This window comes from Accipiter gentilis, chromosome 36 (assembly GCF_929443795.1).
Source record: "Accipiter gentilis chromosome 36, bAccGen1.1, whole genome shotgun sequence".
Classification (NCBI taxonomy): domain Eukaryota; kingdom Metazoa; phylum Chordata; class Aves; order Accipitriformes; family Accipitridae; genus Astur; species Astur gentilis.
The window spans coordinates 800,663-818,237 of record NC_064915.1 but is presented as its reverse complement, the minus strand read 5'-3'; the positions used below and the strand labels follow the sequence as shown (position 1 = coordinate 818,237).

The 17,575-nt window shown below is 59.9% G+C and overlaps 2 protein-coding genes across 7 annotated transcripts in view; one reads left to right on the top strand and one right to left on the bottom strand.

The window, feature by feature from the left end:
* Window positions 1-10,872, top strand: part of LOC126034962 (class I histocompatibility antigen, F10 alpha chain-like) — a 45,239-nt gene extending 34,367 nt beyond the window's left edge. The window contains exons 1-8 of one of the 6 annotated variants that reach the window (XM_049792989.1): window positions 6,816-6,919; window positions 7,568-7,831; window positions 9,059-9,334; window positions 9,412-9,684; window positions 9,769-9,870; window positions 10,021-10,053; window positions 10,353-10,385; window positions 10,564-10,872. In XM_049792989.1, coding sequence (XP_049648946.1) covers window positions 6,844-6,919; window positions 7,568-7,831; window positions 9,059-9,334; window positions 9,412-9,684; window positions 9,769-9,870; window positions 10,021-10,053; window positions 10,353-10,385; window positions 10,564-10,577 — 1,071 coding nt within the window. In that variant the 5' untranslated portion in view covers window positions 6,816-6,843 and the 3' untranslated portion in view covers window positions 10,578-10,872. Of the gene's footprint in view, window positions 1-6,815; window positions 6,920-7,567; window positions 7,832-9,058; window positions 9,335-9,411; window positions 9,685-9,768; window positions 9,871-10,020; window positions 10,054-10,352; window positions 10,386-10,563 lie in introns of those variants that run through there. The other 5 variants (XM_049792986.1, XM_049792988.1, XM_049792987.1 and 2 more) reach the window with 5 other exon arrangements.
* The window catches only part of TAP2 (transporter 2, ATP binding cassette subfamily B member), a 29,784-nt gene extending 12,345 nt beyond the window's left edge, over window positions 1-17,439 (bottom strand). Inside the window, exons 1-12 of the mRNA XM_049792809.1 lie at window positions 17,379-17,439; window positions 16,656-17,188; window positions 16,456-16,564; window positions 16,225-16,355; window positions 15,941-16,146; window positions 15,107-15,304; window positions 14,899-15,027; window positions 14,623-14,811; window positions 14,352-14,525; window positions 14,108-14,267; window positions 13,895-14,031; window positions 12,146-13,817 (exon numbers count right to left, since the gene is read on the bottom strand). Coding sequence (XP_049648766.1) covers window positions 13,515-13,817; window positions 13,895-14,031; window positions 14,108-14,267; window positions 14,352-14,525; window positions 14,623-14,811; window positions 14,899-15,027; window positions 15,107-15,304; window positions 15,941-16,146; window positions 16,225-16,355; window positions 16,456-16,564; window positions 16,656-17,130 — 2,211 coding nt within the window. The 5' untranslated portion in view covers window positions 17,131-17,188; window positions 17,379-17,439 and the 3' untranslated portion in view covers window positions 12,146-13,514. The remainder of the gene's footprint in view (window positions 1-12,145; window positions 13,818-13,894; window positions 14,032-14,107; window positions 14,268-14,351; window positions 14,526-14,622; window positions 14,812-14,898; window positions 15,028-15,106; window positions 15,305-15,940; window positions 16,147-16,224; window positions 16,356-16,455; window positions 16,565-16,655; window positions 17,189-17,378) is intronic.
* Window positions 17,440-17,575: the final 136 nt, after the last annotated feature.

Sequence of the window (17,575 nt, the reverse complement as noted above, 5' to 3'; positions counted from 1 at the left end):
AGGGATGGTGACTCAACCACTTCCCTGGGCAGCCCATTCCAATGTTTGACAACCATCTCAGTAAAGAAATTTTTCCTAATATCTAACCTAAATCTCCCTTGCCTCAACTTGAGGCCATTTCCTCTCGTCCTATCTCCAGCCACCTGACAGAAGAGACCAACACCCACCTCACTACAACCCCCTTTCAGGCAGTTGTAGAGAACGATAAGGTCTCCCCTCAGCCTCCTCTTCTCCAGACTAAACAGCCCCACTTCTCTCAGCCACTCCTCATCAGACTTGCGCTGCGGTCTCCTCACCAGCTTCGTTGCCCTTCTCTGGACACGCTCCAGCACCTCAATGTCTTTCCTGTAGTGAGGGGCCCAAAACTGAACACAGGACTCGAGGTGAGGCCTCACCAGTGCCGAGCAGAGGGGAACAACCACCTCCCTGCTCCTGCTGGCCACACTCTTTCTGATACAGGCCAGGATGCCGTTGGCCTCCTTGGCCACCTGGGCATGCTGCTGGCTAATATTCAGCCGGCTGTCGACCAGCACCTCCAGGTCTTTCTCTGCCGGGCAGCTTTCCAGCCACTCTTCCCCAAGCCTGTAGCGCTGCATGGGGTTGCTGTGACCAAAGTGCAGGACCCGGCACTTGGCCTCATTGAACCTCATACAAATGGCCTCAGCCCATCGATCCAGCCTGTCCAGATCTCTCTGTAGAGCCCCCCTGCCCTCAAGCAGATCGACTCTGCCTCCCACCTTGGTGTCATCTGCAAACTTGCTGAGGGTGCACTCGATCCCCTCATCCAGATCATTGACAAAGATATTAAACAGAACAGGGCCCAATACTGAGGCCTGGGGAACACCACTTGTGACCTGCCCCCAGCTGGGCAGGGGAAAGGGACAAACAGATTCGATGGCCTGGCACATCAGTCCCCTGACTTGGAAGTAAGATACTTCAAGGAAGTGAAGATACTTCAAGGATACAAAGAGGCACCGATGGGCCACTGTAGATATGGAGATGTATCCCACGGCATTGTGCCCAGGTGGCCAAGGCAGCCAAGAGCATCCTGGCTTGTGTCAGAAATGGTGTGGCCAGCAGGACTAGGGAAGTGCTCGTCCCCCTGTACTCGGCACTGGTGAGGCCGCACCTCGAATACTGTGTGCGGTTTTGGGCCCCTCACTACGAGAAAGACATGAGGTGCTGGATGGTGAGTCCACCACTTCCCTGGGCAGCCTGTTCCAGTGCCTGACAACCCTTTCAGTGAAGAAATTTCTCCTAATACCCAATCTAAACCTTCCCTGGTGCAACTTGAGGCCATTTCCTCTTGTCCTATCTCACCTTGAACACTCCCAAAGATGGGGTGTCCATGACTTCCCTGGGCAACCTCGTCCAGCCTCATCGTGAAACAGTTCTTATGTCCAATCTCGATCTCCCTTCTTCCAGTTTCAAACCACGGTGCTTGTCCTGTCACTACAGGCCTTGGTGAGAAGTCTCTCTCCATCTTTCAACTTTTGAGGGACGCTGTAAAAGTCAAAGCCACCCAGCTGGCCCTAGACCTTGCTGCCTGAGAAACGTGGCCAGTTCTCTGTCTCCCTACTGACTGGTAGAGGGTGGCAAATGGCCTGTGGGGTGGCTACAGTGATGGTTGCAGAGGTAAAGCCCTCTGGGCTGCTGCGTTATGGCAGCAGGACCTTGCTGCCTGGGTAGAGCCCCATCACGTTGATGTCCGAGAGCCACGCCCCTGGAGAACATCAACACAAGGAGCAAGTAGATGTGGCAGCAGAAAATTGGAGTGGTTCAGGTAGTCCTGGACTGGGAACGTGGTGGGGACCTGGCAGGAATGTGGCTGGGGACATGGCAGGGGATGTGACAAGGATGTGTGCGGTGGGTTGACCCTGGAAGGACCCCAGGTGCCCCCCAAAGTCACCCTGTCACTGCCCCCCTCAGCTGGAAGGGGGAGAGAAAATATAACGAAGGGCTTATGGGTCGAGAGGAGGACAGGGAGATCACACAGCATTTACCGTCACGGGCAAAATGGACTCAGCCTGGGGAAATAAATGTAGTTTATTGCCCACCAAATCAGAGTCGGGTAATGAGAAATAAAACCAAATCTTAAGAACACCTTCTCTCTACCCCTCCCTTCTAGCCGGGCACAGCTTCACTCCCGAATTCTCTCCCTCCTGCCCCCCAGCTGTGCAGGGGGACGGAGAATAGGGGTCGGGGTCTGCTCATCCCACCTTGGCTCTGCCGCTCCTTCTGCCTCAGGGGCACGACTCCTCACTCTTCCCTTGCTCCAGCGTGGGGTCCCTCCCACGGGAGACAGTCCTCCACAAACTTCTCCAACGTGGGTCCCTTCCACGGGCTGCAGTCCTTCAGGCACAGACTGCTCCAGTGTGCGTCCCCCGCAGGCTCACACGTCCTGCCAGCAAACCTGCTCCACAGCGCGGGCTTCCCACAGCCTCACAGCCTCCTTCGGGCACCCAGTTGCACCGGCGTGGGGTCCTCCCCGGTCTGCAGGTGGAGATCTGCCCCACTGTGGAATTCCATGGGCTGCAGGGGGACAGCCTGCCTCACCAGGGTCTTCCCCACGGGCTGCAGGGTGGATATCACTGAGTACTTGTGACAAGAAGACATCTTCACCAACCTCCAGGCATATTCCCGACCTGCTCGTCACAGCAGTATGACATTCCCAGCTGATGCCTGGGACGTTGAGGTCTCTGGTAAGTACAAGGGCGACCGATCCAGACATTTCTCCTAACTGTCTGTGGAATAACTCATCAGTGCTGGGATCCTGGCTGGGTCACAGGTAGTGGACACCCACTGTGCCATCTCCTTTTTCTTCCATCCTCTAGCCCTCACCCAGAGGCTGTCGACCACATCATCCCAATCTGTAATGGCTGTGCAGTCAAAGCTCTCCCTTACATCCCTCACCTGCCCTCCTGAAGAGCTGATGGCCCTCCATCCCACCCCTCCAGTCCTGGGACTTGTGCCACTAATCCAAGACACCATGGTGACCAATGCTGGCGATGCCTAACCCTCGTGAAGAGGTGATGACCATCCATCCCACCACTCCTGTCTGTTCCCGAATGACCACACTCTCAGGAGTTCCAGCTGCTCACAGCACCAGCCGTATCTCTGCAGCAAGCCCCAAGCTTTGATGGGAACCATGTGACAGAGGTGATGGAGAAAGGACCTTCCCCGTGCTGGGGACTTTTGGGTGTACATGGCAAGGGTTTGGGTGGTGGGGGGAGCTGTGTGGGTGGCTTCTGTGAGAAGATGCCAGGAGCTGCCCCCATGTTGGATGGAGTCACTTCCAGCTGGCTCCAAGACAGACCCGCCACTGGCTAAGGCCAAGCCCAGCAGCGACGGTGGTAGCACCTCTGGTATAACGTATTTCAGAAAGGGAAGAAAATAATGCACAACAGCAACTGGAGAGAGAAGAATGAGAAAATGTGAGAGCAACAACCCTCCAGACCCCAAGGTCAAGAGAAGAAGGAGGGGGATGAGGTGCTCCAGGCACTGGAGCAGAGATTCCCCTGCAGCCTGCGGGGAAGACCATGGTGAGGCAGGCTGTCCCCTGGCAGCCCATGGAGGCTCAGGGTGGACCAGGTGGATGCGCCCTGTAGGACTCACACTGGAGAAGTTTGTGGAGGACAGTCTCGTGAGAGTGGGACCCCACAATGGAGCAGGGAAAGAGGTTGAGGAGGAAGGAGCAGCAGAGACAAGGTGGGATGAACAGATGCCAACCCCCATTCCCCATCCCCCCCGTGCTGCTCAGGGGGAGGAGGTGGAGAAATTGGGAGTGAAGATGAGCCTGGGAAGAAGGGAGGCATGGGGGAAGGGGTTTTAAGATTTGTTCTTCTTTCTTATTATCCTACCCTTATTTGGCAATAAAATTATTTCCCCAAGTTGCATCTGGTTTGCCCATGATGGTAATTGCTGAATGATCTCCCCGTCCAGCCAGGGTCAACCCACCACCGCCACGGAGAAGGGTGCTGAGAAGGTCTGCTCCTCTAAATCCATGCAAAGGAGTGCTGAGAGGAAGGTCTCCTGCTCTGAGGTCATGCAGGCGGGTGCTGAGGAGACGGTCTCTGCAATGGGCTCTGAGAAATTGGAACAGAATAGTTGAGTTGGAAGGCACCTACCACAATCATCTAGTCCAACTGCCCAACCACTTCAGGATGGACCAGAAGTTAAAGCATATTATTAAGGGCATTCTCCAAATGCCTCTTAAACCTGACAGCCTTGGTGCCTCGGCCACCTCTCCAGGAAGCCTGTGCCAAGGTTTGACGACCGCTGAAGAAACGCTTCCTCATGTCCAGTCTGAACCTCCCCTGGTGCAGCTTTGAACTGTTCCCAGGCGTCCTGTCCCTCGATCCCAGGGAGAAGAGCTCAGCACCTCTCTCCCCACGTCCCCTCCTCAGGAAGCTGCACAGAGCCATGAGGTCACCCCTCAGCCTCCTTCTCTCCCAAACAGACAAGCCCAAAGTCCTCAGCTGCTCCTCAGAGGACATTCCTTCCAGCCCTGTCACCAGCTTGGTTGCCCTCCTCTGGATGCATTCAAGGACCTTCACATCTATGGTGGGTTGAACACCAGGTGCCCACCAAATCCATTCTATTACTCCCCCCCTCCTCAGCTGGCCAGGGGAGAGAAAATATAACAAAGGGCTTGTGGGTCGAGATAAGGACAGGAGGGATCACTCACCACTTACCATCACGGGCAAAACAGACTCCGCTTGGAGAAAATTAACTCAATTTATTACCAATCAAACAGAGTAGGGTAATAAGAAATAAAACCAAATCTCAAAACACCTTCCATCCACCCCTCCCTTCTTCCTGGGCACAACTGCACTCCCAAATTCTCTACCTACCCCCCCAGCAGCACAGGGGGATGGAGAATGGGGTTTACAGTCAGTTCATCCTCTTCAGGGCCAGGACTCATCACACCCCCTCCTCCAGCGTGGGGTCCCTCCCACGGGAGACAGTCCTCCACAAACTTCTCCAGCGTGGGTCCTTCCCATGGGCTGCAGTTCTTCACAAACTGCTCCAGCATGGATCCTTTCCATGGTGTGCAGTCCTTCAGGAGCACACTGCTCCAGCGCGGGTCCCCCAAGGGGTCACAAGTCCTGCCAGAAAACCTGCTCCGTGGGCTCATCTCTCCACAGATCCGCAGGTCCTGCCAGGAACCTGCTCCAGCATGGGGTTCCCACGGGGTCACAGCCTCCTTCGGGAACCCACCTGCTCCGGCGTGGGGTCCTCCGCGGGCTGCAGGTGGAGATCTGCTCCACCGTGGACCTCCGTGGGCTGCAGGGGGACAGCCTGCTTCACCAGGGTCTTCCCCACGGGCTGCAGGGTGGATATCACTGAGTACTTGTGACAAGAAGACACCTTCACCAACCTCCAGGCATCTCCCCGACCTGCTTGTCACAGCAGTATGACATTCCCAGCTGATGCCTGGGACGTTGAGGTCTCCAGTAAGGACAAGGGCAACCGATCCAGAGATTTCTGCTGACTGTCTGTGGAATAAGTCATCGGTGCTGGCATCCTGGCTGGGTGACGGGAAGCGGACTCCCACTGCGCCATCTTCTCTGTCTTCCATCCTCTAGCCCTCACCCAGAGACTCTCTACCACGTCATCCCAAACCGCAATGGCTGTGCGGTCAAAGCTCTCCTTTCCATCTGGTGTGACTCCTCCACCTCGCCTGCCCTGGCAACCCTCCTGAAGGGCTGAGAGCCCTCCATCCCAGCAGTCCAGGGGTGTCTCCTGCTCTGAGACCATGCACAGGGGCCATGAGAAGAAGGTCTTCTGCTCCGAGGTCCCCCATAAAGGCCCTGAAGAAGAAGGTCTCTGTGAGCGGTGGAGGAATGCACATAAGTCGACTCAATATGAGTGATAGAAGTGATTCACTTTATTTGCACAGATAGCTCATATCTATACAGCTTACGATAATTATGCCTACTAGTCCTATTATAATTGGTACATTGCTAATGTTTATTCATTACTAAAACACACCCACTTGTGGTTTGCAGCTATGCATGTTCCACAAGTTTCTCATGGGAACTTCTTCAAAGTTGTTTATGAAACTCTGCCAAGGTCACAGTGTCCTTGTCTTTCTCCTGATATCAGCAAGACCAGCAGTTTTGGCCGAAGGCCTAGTCTTGCTGCCCACGCTAACATCCCTTCACACACCACTCTGCTCGCACAACCTTTCCATAGACCCATGTCCTTTCTCATTAAGCCAATCCCCAACAGGTCTCCATCCCTGAAGTCACCCGTAAGGACGCTGAGAAGATCTCCAAGCTCCGAGGTCCCCCATAAGGATAAGGTCTCTGAAGAAGAAGGTCTCCAGCTCCGAGGTCTCAGAGGCGGGTGCTGAGGAGAAGGTACCGGCCCCCCCGCCCCAGGCTGGGGGACACCAGCCCTGGGGGACAGCGGGCAGGAGGGACAGCGGGAGCAGGATGACCCCTACGGGGGACACTGGTCTGAGGGACAGCGGCAACGGGGGACGCTGGGGGGCGCTGGGGGACACTGGGGGACGCTGGAGGACACTGGGGGACCCCGGGTGGGGGGTGGGGAGGGTCCCGGGGTTGGGCTCCGGGGGTCCCGGGCGGTGGCGGGGTCCCGGGGGGTCCCGCGGGTCCCCAGTCCCTTCCCCCAATTCGCCCTTCGCCCTTGCTCCGGCTCTTTCGCTTTCGCTTCCAACCTGCGGGAACGCGATCTGCCTGGCACCCGGTGACGTCCGAGGCGGCTCCAGGCTGCCATTGGCGGGCGGGAGGGAGCGGAGCCAATGGCGGGGAAGGGGCGGGGCTTCGGCCGCAGCGGCGTTTGGCGGTCCGAGCGGGGTCGGAGCGGAGCGGAGCGATGGGGCCGGGTCGGGGACCGGGACCAGGAATGGGACTGGGGCTGCTGCTGGGGGTCCTTGTCGGGGCGGCGAGCGGTGAGCGCGGGCGGGGACGCGGGAGGACCCCGCACACACCTCCGGGCACCGGGACCCCCCTGGACACCCTTTCCCGGACAGGAGGACCCCCCTGGAGCCCCCTTTCCTGGGCACGGGACCCCCCCGGACCGCCCTTCTCTTGGCACCGCGAACCCTCCCGGGCACCGGGACCCCTTTGAGGCCCCTTTCCAACCACCCCGATCCCGGGGACCCCCTGGGAACACTCCCCAACACCTCCGGTTCCCCCTTCCCGGGTCCCCCTCGGACCCCCATTTTGGAGAACCGGGACACCTCCCCCACCCTGCCTCGGACCCCCTCTCTGCTCCCCCGGACCCTCCCCCAGATCTGCTTTCTTGGACACCGGGACGTCCCTGCCCCCCCTTCCCGGGCACCCCGGGTCCCCCACGCCTTGGACCCCCTTGGACCCCCCTTTCCTTGACACCAGGAACCAGGACCCCCCTCCCACACACCTCTCTCTCCCAACATCCCCCCACCAGTCCCATCCCCCTGAAGCTGTCCCCCCCCATCACCCCAATCTGCTCCCCTGGGACCCCCACCCAGCCTCAGTGCCCACCCCAGGATCCCTCACCCCTGTCTGCCCCCAGCCCCACGGCCCCCCACCTCTAACCACTCCCTGTGTCCCCACAGGATTCCACTCCTTGCGCTACTTCGGTGTTGCCGTGTCAGAGCCCAGCCCGGGGGTCCCCCAGTTTGTAATCGTGGGGTACGTGGATGGGAACCTCATCTCACTCTACAACAGTGAGACAGGGAGGACGGTGCCCCGGGCAGACTGGATGGCGGACAACCTGGATCAGCTGTACTGGGATGGTGAGACCCAGAAATCACAGAACCATCAGCAGGTTTACCGCATCGACCTGAACACACTGCGGGACCGCTACAACCAGAGCGGGAGTGAGTGTGGGGCTCTGTGGGGCTGGGTTGGGGCTCCATGGGACAGGGTGGTTCCTTCCCCCTCCTGCTCCAAGATGCTGCTGTTCCCCACACTGCTGCCCCGTGTTGTGCCGGCCCTTCCCTGCCTGGTGTCACTGTCAGAGGGCTCCCAGCCACCCTGTCCCCCAGCCCAAGGGGGTCCCGGCTGCCCTGTCCCAGCCCCACAGTGCTTGGGATCCCCTGTCCTGGATCCAGGGGGGGCTTCTGGCCACCCCAGCCCAGCGCATCCCCCCCCCCCGCCTCCATTGCTCAGGATCCCAGCCCAGGAGTGGCTGCCACGTCCCAGCCCCTCACCATCCCCACGGCAGTCGAGACCCCCAGAACCAGAGGGGCTCCCACTTGCGGTGTCCCAGGCCCTTGCCCACCCCATGGTGTTCAGGCCCCCCATCCCAGTGCCAGAGGGGCTTCTCCCAGCCCATCCAATCTCCTTATCATCCCCGGCCCCAGCATTTGGGACCCAATCCAGCCTTGTGCTGTCCCGGGGTGCCGTGGGGCAGGGTGCCAGCCCAGCCACCTCCTGGGTGCAGGGGGTCTGCGTCATGGCTTTATGTGACACTGTCCTGGGTTTGGCTGGGATAGAGTTAATTTTCATAGGAACCTGGGAGGTGGGGGCATAGCCGGAGCATCTGACCTGAACTAGCCAAGGAGCTATTCCATACCGTGTGACATCACACTCAGTATATAAACGGGGAAAGGTCTGGGGGGAGTCCTCTTGAGTTTCAGGGGGGAAAATGGCGAAGCGTCGGTTTTTGGGTGGTGAGCAGTTGCACTGTGCGTCACTCTTTTGTATATTCTTTCATTAGCACTGTTGTTGTTGTTGTAACTTTCTTTTTGTGTGTGTTGTCCCAGTAAACTGCCCTTATCTCAACCCTTGAGGTTCCAGGGTTTTTTTGTTTGGGGTTTTTTTTTCCCTTTTCTCTCCTCTGTCTCCTCCCTATCCCACTGGAGAGGGGCGGGAGGAGTGAGCGAGCGGCTGCGTGGTCCTTTGTTACCGGCTGGGCTGAAACCATGACAGTCACCCGAGTGCTGCGGGCCCCCGGCAGGACGGTGGGCAGCTCTCGTGCTAGTACCCGATTCCCCCCAAGGGTCATGCAGGTTGGGGCAGGGGCACTGCCGGGGGGTCCGTACCCCACTGAAGGCCCAGGGCTGGAGCAGCCCCTCAGCCCCATTTCCCTGGTCGTGTTTCAGGGGCTCACACGGTGCAGCGCATGTACGGCTGTGACATCCTGGAGGACGGCAGCACCAGGGGGTATCTGCAGGTTGCCTATGATGGGAGGGATTTCATCGCCTTCGACTGGGACACGATGACGTTCACTGCAGCAGACGCAGCAGCACAAATCACCAAGAGAAAGTGGGAGGAGGACGGGACTGTCGCTGAGCAGGAGAAGCACTACCTGAAGAACACCTGCATTGAGTGGCTGAGGAAATACGTGAGCTACGGGCGGGCCGTGCTGGAGAGGAAAGGTGAGGGCGAGACGAGGACCCTGGGGACGGGCTGCTGTGGGTGCGTGTGCCGGCTCTCACTGCCACCCCCTCCCCAGAGCCCCCCATGGTCCGAGTGTCAGGGAAGGAGGCCCACGGGATCCTGACCTTGTACTGCCGCGCTTACGGCTTCTACCCACGGCCCATCACCGTCAGCTGGCTGAAGGACGGCGAGTTCAGGGACCAGGAAACCGAGCGGGGCAGCATTGCGCCCAACAGCGATGGCACCTACTACACCTGGGCCTCCATCGAGGCCCTTCCAGAGGAGAAGGACAAGTACCGGTGCCGCGTGGAGCACGCCAGCCTGCCCGAGCCTGGCCTCTTCATGTGGGGTGAGCTGGTGGCGTTGGGCACGTGGAGCAGTGGTGGGCTGGGGTGGTTCCCCTTCCCCTCCTCACGGTCCTGCTCTCCCCCAGAGACGGAGTCCAACCTGTTCACCATCATCCTGGCTGTGGTTGTTGCCATCCTGCTTGTGATCACCATCGTCGCTGGATTCGCCTTCTGGAAGTACAAATCAGGTAAAGTGATGGGGTCGGCGAGGCAGAGGTGTGCAGGAGGAAGGCAGGGGCTGGGGGGCCGGGAGGGGGTGCGGCCCTGAGCTGCTGTGCTCTGGGGACCCCCCAAGCTTGGTGGCCATGGTGGATGCTGATGCCTCTTTCTCTCTGCAGGGAGGAAGAAGAAGGGTTATGACCCTCCATCAGGTGAGTACCGGCGGCAGGTCCGGCTCCAGCTGCTGCCCAGTGCTGGGGTGTTCTTGCGGTTCGGGTTTCTGGCTGCTGCTGGCATTTCCCGATCCCCTGTCCTCCCTGTGCTGTCCCTCTTTAAGTCCCTGTAGTGGGGACATATGGAGGAGATTGTGTCTCCTCTCTGGTGCTCACGGCTCCATCGTGCTCTCCCAGTGGCTGCAGCGTGGCTGTGGCTCCCGGGCCGGCTCCTGGCACGTGCACTGTGCCCGTAGCGAGCACGGGGCTGGCAGCTCACGGCTGTTTCTCCCTCACAGGCATGGACAGCGGGGCTGGCAGCTCAGCCACAGGTATGGTGTGGGACCAGCTGGGATGGACGGGGCCGCCCCATCTCTTTGTGCTCCACTGTGGGACCCGCAGTCAGAGCAAATCAGGCTGTTGGAGGGGGACACCGAGACCCCCAGAGCAGCAGGTTGGGGACAGACAGGTTGCTCTGGGTGACGCTGTCTCTTCCTTTCATCCCTGCAGGGCTCAACATCTAACTGCTCCACGAGGGGCCAGCACGCAGTTGGATGTGGTCCCCTGCTCTCTCACCGGCTGGACGCAGAGAGGTGCTGGAGGAGGCTGAGAGCTGCCTGCAGAGAGAGCTTGTCACGCTGCGCTTGCCCACCCCTGGCTGTGGTGGTGGCTCTTCTGGGTGGGTGAACATCCTATTTTCTGATACTTTTAAAATTGAGAGCTGCAATTACCAATGTTCTTTAATTTTGAGGTTGCAATTGATTTCATCTGCATGTGTACATTTCCTTGCTTTCACAATAAATGCTGGTCCCCATCCTGTGCCGGGCTGTGTCTCCTCACACGGTGCCTGGGCTGCGCTCACATCCTCAGGTCGAGGGCTGTGCTGGTTTTGGCTGGGATAGAGTTGATTTTCTTCATTGCAGTCCAGCGTGGTGCAGTGTTTAGGATTTGTGACCGGAACAGTGTTGGTAACACAGCGATGGATGTGAACACTGTTGGCACAATATCAAGGCCTTCTGTGTTTCTCACTTGGCTCCCCCACTGCATAGATGGGGGCTGCACAAGCTGCTGAGAGGTAACACAACCAGGCAGATGACCCAAACTAATGAGAGAGATTGCAGGCCATATCGTGTCATACTCAATGATAAAAAGGGAAAAGAGGTTGTTGAGGGGGACTGGCCAGCTTTTCCTCAGGAACTGGCTGGGTATTGGTGTCCCTATGGTGGAGGTGGCGAGGTCTGAGACCATGCAGTCGGGCACTGAGAAGAGGATCTCCTGGTCTGAGGCCACACAGACGAGCACTGATAAGAAGGTCCCTTGCTCCAAGCTCACACAGACGGGAACTGATAACAAGGTCTCTTGCACCAAGGCCACACAGGTAGTCACAGATAAGGAGGTCTCTTGGTACGAGGCCATGCAGATGGGCACTGAGAAGGTCTGATATGAGGCCATGCAGATGGGTGCTGAGAGAAAGGTCTCCTGGTATGACGTCATGCAAACGGTCACTGCGACTAAACCAGGGGCTCCACTCTGAACTGTAATAGTTGCTCTTGCAGTCAAGGGGTCCCAGTGAAGTCAACACAGTGGACTCTTCCCCTGAAAGGGGGCAGAGGCAGAACAACCTGGTCCCTATCTTTGAGCAGGCTGTGAGATACAGGGAATGATTGTGTCTGTCAGCCAGGTGAAGACATTTGCTCCCTGGTTGCTCTGATGCTGTGAAGGTGGGGCTGACAGGCTGGAACTAGAAGGTAGGGAAGCCCAGCAGCTGGCATCCATTGCTAGGGACTGTGGGATTGATGGATTGGAAGAGGGGCAGCCACCCATCGCCTCTGGAGGTGGCTCTTATTGAGTGTGAAAGCAAAGTATCTACTCAAGGAAGATCTTGTAACCCAGCGAGGTCAGTGGTCTACCTGAGAGGAACATACCCGGTACCTGGGGGCATTTGTGGTGGTCTGCAGTCCCTTGGTCCTGGAAGCCCACGGGCAAGAATTGTGGGGGGAAAAACAGTGGCGAAAAAGGGAGCATCCAGGAGGATTGCTGCTCCGGTGGCTGTCGAGCAATTCCCCAGGTGCTGTAGATGGGCTGAGGACACCTCTCCTCCTTCTGATCCCGATCCAGTGGACATTCACATATGTTCGACCCTCATGCCCAGTACTATGGAAGGACCATGCTGGACCACCGTAGGATTGTACCTATGACTACTCCTGGCAATGCAGCCTGGGTGAGAGAGACTTGGGGTGAAAAGGGTTTTGGTTTGGAGCTGCAGGAGTCAGGTGACAAATGCTCTGATCAGGACGAGGGGTCCTGCCCCCAGCTGGGCAGGGGAAAGGGACAAACAGATTCCATGGCCTGGCACATCAGACCCCTTACTTGGAAGTAAAATACTTCAAGGAAGTGACGATACTTCAAGGATCCAAAGAGGCACTGGTGGGCCACTGTAGATATGGAGATGTATCCCACGGCATTGTGCCCAGGTGGCCAAGGCAGCCAAGAGCATCCTGGCTCGTGTCAGAAATGGTGTGGCCAGCAGGACTAGGGAAGTGCTCGTCCCCCTGTACTCGGCACTGGTGAGGCCGCACCTCGAATACTGTGTGCGGTTTTGGGCCCCTCACTACGAGAAAGACATGAGGTGCTGGATGGTGAGTCCACCACTTCCCTGGGCAGCTTGTTCCAGTGCCTGACAACCCTTTCAGTGAAGAAATTTCTCCTAATATGCAATCTAAACCTTCCCTGGTGCAACTTGAGGCCATTTCTTCTTGTCCTATCTCACCTTGAACACTCCCAAAGATGGGGTGTCCATGACTTTTCTGGGCAACTTGGTCCATCACCTCCCCACCCTCATCGTAAAACATTTCTTACGTCCAATCTTGATCTCCCCTCTTCCAGTTTCAAACCACAGCACTTGTCCTGTCACTACAGGCTTTGGTGAGAAGTCTCTCTCCATCTTTCATCTTTTGAAAGACGCTGCAGAAGTCAAAGCCACCCAGCTGGTCCTAGACCTTGCTGCCTGAGAAACGTGGCCAGTACTCTGTCTCCCTACTGACTGGTAGAGGGTGGCCAATGGCCTGTGGGGTGGCTACAGCGATGGTTGCAGACGTAAACCCCTCTGGGCTGCTGCGTTATGGCAGCAGGACCTTGCTGCCTGGGTAGAGCCCCATCACGTCGATGTCCAAGAGACACGTCCCTGGAGAACATCAATGCAAGGAGCAAGTAGACCAGTAGAACAATGCACCAGCCTCAAGCAAGTGAAGCCTCTGTGGTCTAAGGGACATTAGTTCTATCACGAGGGGGAGGCTGGCAGATTAATTATCTCACACCAAGGCCACCGCCACACGCTTCCCATAGTGACAGTGACAACTGGAGGGCAAGTGCATGGCTTCAGTACCCAAGACCCTGCAGCCAGGCCAGGTGGTTGCCCCACACCCACACCCCAGCCAGCTCCTCTCTGGAGCAAATCTGCTTTATTTCGTACAAATTTCTGTCCTTCCAGCAGCAGTCCCCTCCTCCTGCCCTGCCACTGGGGCAGGAGCCGGCTGCCACTCCTCTTGGTCCATCCCTGGGGTCTCTGGCCTCCCCGCGCCGGGTCCACGCTGCAGCAGGTGGCTGTAAGGCCCACAGCAGCTCCGCAGTTCGGCGGGTGTCCCCATCTCGACCACAGCACCGCGTTCCAGCACCACGATGCGGTCAGCCGCCTCCAGCATCCGTCGGCAGTGGGTGATGAGCAGCACCGTCCGGGCCCACCCGCTCCGCACCCACTGCTGCAGCTGTGGGAGATGCCGGCGCCCATCAGCACCCATGGTGGAGCCGGGACCCCCCCGCCCCGGCACCTCCCGCCACTCACCGCCACCTCGCCCTCCCCATCCAAGGCGCTGGTGGCTTCGTCGAGGATGAGGACGGTGGGTCGCCGCACCAGGGCCCGGGCGATGGCGATGCGCTGCTTCTCCCCCACCGAGAGCTGCCCCCCTTTATCCCCCACGTCTGCAAGACAAAAGGCCAGCAGGTGAGCGGGACACGGGTGCCTGGGGGTCCCCCCGCCAGCTCCCCAAGCACTCACCGGTGTCAAAACCCCGGTCCAGCGCCAAGATGAATCCCAGGGCACCGGCGGCAGCAGCGGCCGCCCTCACATCCTCCTCCCCACAGCTCTCCAGCCCGAAGGTGATGTTTTCCCAGATGGTGCCAGAGAAAAGCACAGGATCCTGCCCCACCAACACCACCTGCCCCCAGACACAGGCTGAGACCAGGCACAGCTCAGTGCAGTTTTGCTGCCTGCCTGCCTGCCCGCCTGCTGCTGCCCTCACCTGGCGGTGGAGGTACCGGTACTCGTAGTCCCGTAGCAGCACCCCATCCAGCAGCACATCCCCGGTACCAGGCTCATAAAATCGCTCTAGCAGCCCCGCGCAGGTGCTTTTCCCGCTGCCATTGAGTCCCGCCAATGCTGTCACCTCACCGGGGTGCAGCTTGAAGGAGACATCCTGGGGGGCAAAAGGTGGGGGAAATGCACTGGCAGTGGTGGGTGCTCAGTGACACCCCCATCCCCTTCTTGGGGACCCCTAAGACCCCCAATTCTACCTGCAGGACGAGGCGCTCAGGGCGTGCAGGGTAGGCAAAGGAGACGTGCTGGAAGGCGACGTGGCCATGCAGCGTGGTGGGCGCCCACGTGCCCCCAGTGTCCCCAGTGGGCTCCCGCTCCAGGTACTCCAGGATCTTGCGACTGGCTGCCGCTTTGCTCAGCAAGTCACCGTGGCCGAACACCAGCGCCTGTATGGGGCAGAGGCGCTGGCACTTGGGACGAGGACAGATGGACACGGGGTGTGTGTGGGGGAGACATGCATCATGTGGTCTCACCTGCACGTGGTGGCTGACTTTAGCCTGGTAGAGGAGGAAGGTGACAAGGCTGCCGGTGGTGATGGTCCCCTCACGGAGCTGCCGGCGCCCGTAGCAGAGGACCAGCACCTGCATGGCCAGCTGTAGCGTCTGCAGGGATGGGGGTCAGTGGGTGGGGTGGGCGAACAGGGGTGCCCAAATGCCAGGGTCCCTCCTGCACCCGCCTTACCCGCTGGATGAGGGTGAAGAGCGCCCGCTCCACGTCAATCCGGTCCTTCAGCCCCAGCATCTCGGCCACTGCCTGGCTGTGGCGGCGCTCCTCCTCCTCCTCCCCGGCGAATGTCCGCACCGTCTCAATGGAGGAGACGGCCTCCTGCACCACCGCCGCCGTGTTGGCCGTGGCATCCAGCATGGCTCGCTGCAGCACCTGGGCAGGGGCAGCCAGATTGAGCACCCACAGGGTGGCGATGGGACATCCCCACCGGCCTGGCCCTGTCCATCCCTTCCCTACCAGCCCCAAACCTCTGTCCCCCCACCCCAGGGTCCCCACCCCGCTGTCCCCATCCCTGCCAACCCCATCCTGTCCCCGCTGATCCCCTCCCTGCCATCCCCACCAGCAAGTCCCCATCCCACCATCCCATCCCCACTGCCCCCATCCCATCCCGTGTCTCCATCCCACCCCATTGTCCTCATCCCATCCCCACTGTCCCCATTCCAGTCCCCCCATCCTGCCGTACCCATCCCGCCGTCCCATCCTGCCTCCCTGTCCTCATCCCACCATCCTGTCCCCACCACTCCCATTATCCCATGCCCACCATCCCATCCTGTCACCACCATGCCCATTCCCACCATCCCCTTTCTCTGCTCCCCACCCCCTCCTCACTGTCCCCATCCCATCTCCTCGTCCTCATCCCACCATCCCATCCCCACCGTCCCATCCTGTCCTGTCCCCACCCCATCACCACCATCCCGTCCCCATCCCAGCCTGTTGCTGCCATCCCATCCCATCCATCCCCCTGGTCTCCATCTTCTCCCCTCCGTTCCATCCTGTCCCCACTGTCACCTGGTACCGGGCATCGTAGACCTTGCGCGCTGTGATGATGAGGGGCGCCTCCAGCAGTGCCAGCAGTGCCAGGCGGGGTGACAGCCCCACCATGAAGCCACCCAACCCCAACGCCATCCCCAAGCTCCGCAACGCCACATTGGTGCTCCTCGGCACCATGTCGCACAGCAAGGGTACGTCGTTGGCCAACCGGGTGGACAGCTCGGCTGTGGGGATGGTGAGGGGTCAGTGGTGGGGTTGAGGGCCCTGGGGGCGGGGGGGAAATGATGGAGACCCCCCTCTACCTGCTGGCGTCCCCTGGAAGAAGGCCAGATCCTGGCGCAGCAGGCGGGAGAAGAGCTGGTAGCAGATGCCCAGTTTGAGCCGGGCTTGCGCCAAGGTGAAGAGACCCCCACGGCAGCCGGCAAACAGCGAGCTGGGAGCAGGGTGGGGGGGAGTGGATGGGACACAGAGAACCCCGTCAGCCCGGCTGCAGGGGACAGACAGACAGACAAGGGGGACACAGGGATCCCCACCTGCCCAAATCAGCAGCAAGGACCAGGCCGATGGTGAAGACGGTGGGTCCATCCCCATGCTGGATGGCATCCAGGGCTTTGCCGGTGCAGTACGGCCCCGCGGTCTCACCTGGATGGGCACCGGTAGGGGTGGGTGTTGAGTGCGGGGGGGTGGCGACACCACCGGGATCCCCCTCCACCCCACGTCCGCCATCACTCACCCAGCACAGCCAACACCAGGAAGAAAAAGGCACCGCCAAGGACGGGCCACTCAGCCAAGGCCAGCACCAGCAACTGCCGCAGGGGCACCGGGGACTCGGTACCAATACCCCTGCCGGGCGACGGCACAGCCCAAACCAGCAGCGCCGCAGCGGTCGCGCCGTGGGTCAAGGCCAACCAAACCGGCGCGGCCGTGGCCAGCAGCACCGGTGCGGCACTGTACGGCACCAAGAGGCTCCGGAGAGTGAGGAAGGCGGTGGGGGTGAGGCTGAGCACGACGGCGGCTCCTCGGGGACCCCCCGGCGCCGGCGGCCGCCCAGCCACGGTAAATGCCAGCAGCCGCAGCCCGGCTTCCAGCCACGTGGCTGCCAGACCCAAATGGGCCAGCGCCAGGGCCAGCTGGGCCAGGGCTGCCAGCACCACCAGGTCAACCAGGAGCAGGAGGCAGGCCAGGCGGATGGCGGGGAGCAGAGCCATGGCTGGGGGTGCTTACCAGTAAAGACCAGTGTTCCCAGTGCAGCTCCCTTGGATGGTGCTCAGCACCCTAGGGAAGTCAGCAGTCAACACCAGTGCTCCCAGTCCAGCCCCCCAGTCCCAGCCTGGATCCCCAGGACCCTGCCCAGCATCCTGGGGTGCTCACCAGCCAACACCAGTGCTCCCAGTCCAGCCCCCCCCAGTCCCAGCCTGGATCCCCAGGACCCTGCCCAGCATCCTGGGGTGCTCACCAGCCAACACCAGTGCTCCCAGTCCAGCCCCCCAGTCCCAGCCTGGATCCCCAGGACCCTGCTCAGCATCCTGGGGTGCTCACCAGCCAACACCAGTGCTCCCAGTCCAGCCCCCCCCAGTCCCAGCCTGGATCCCCAGGACCCTGCTCAGCATCCTGGGGTGCTCACCAGCCAACACCAGTGCTCCCAGTCCAGCC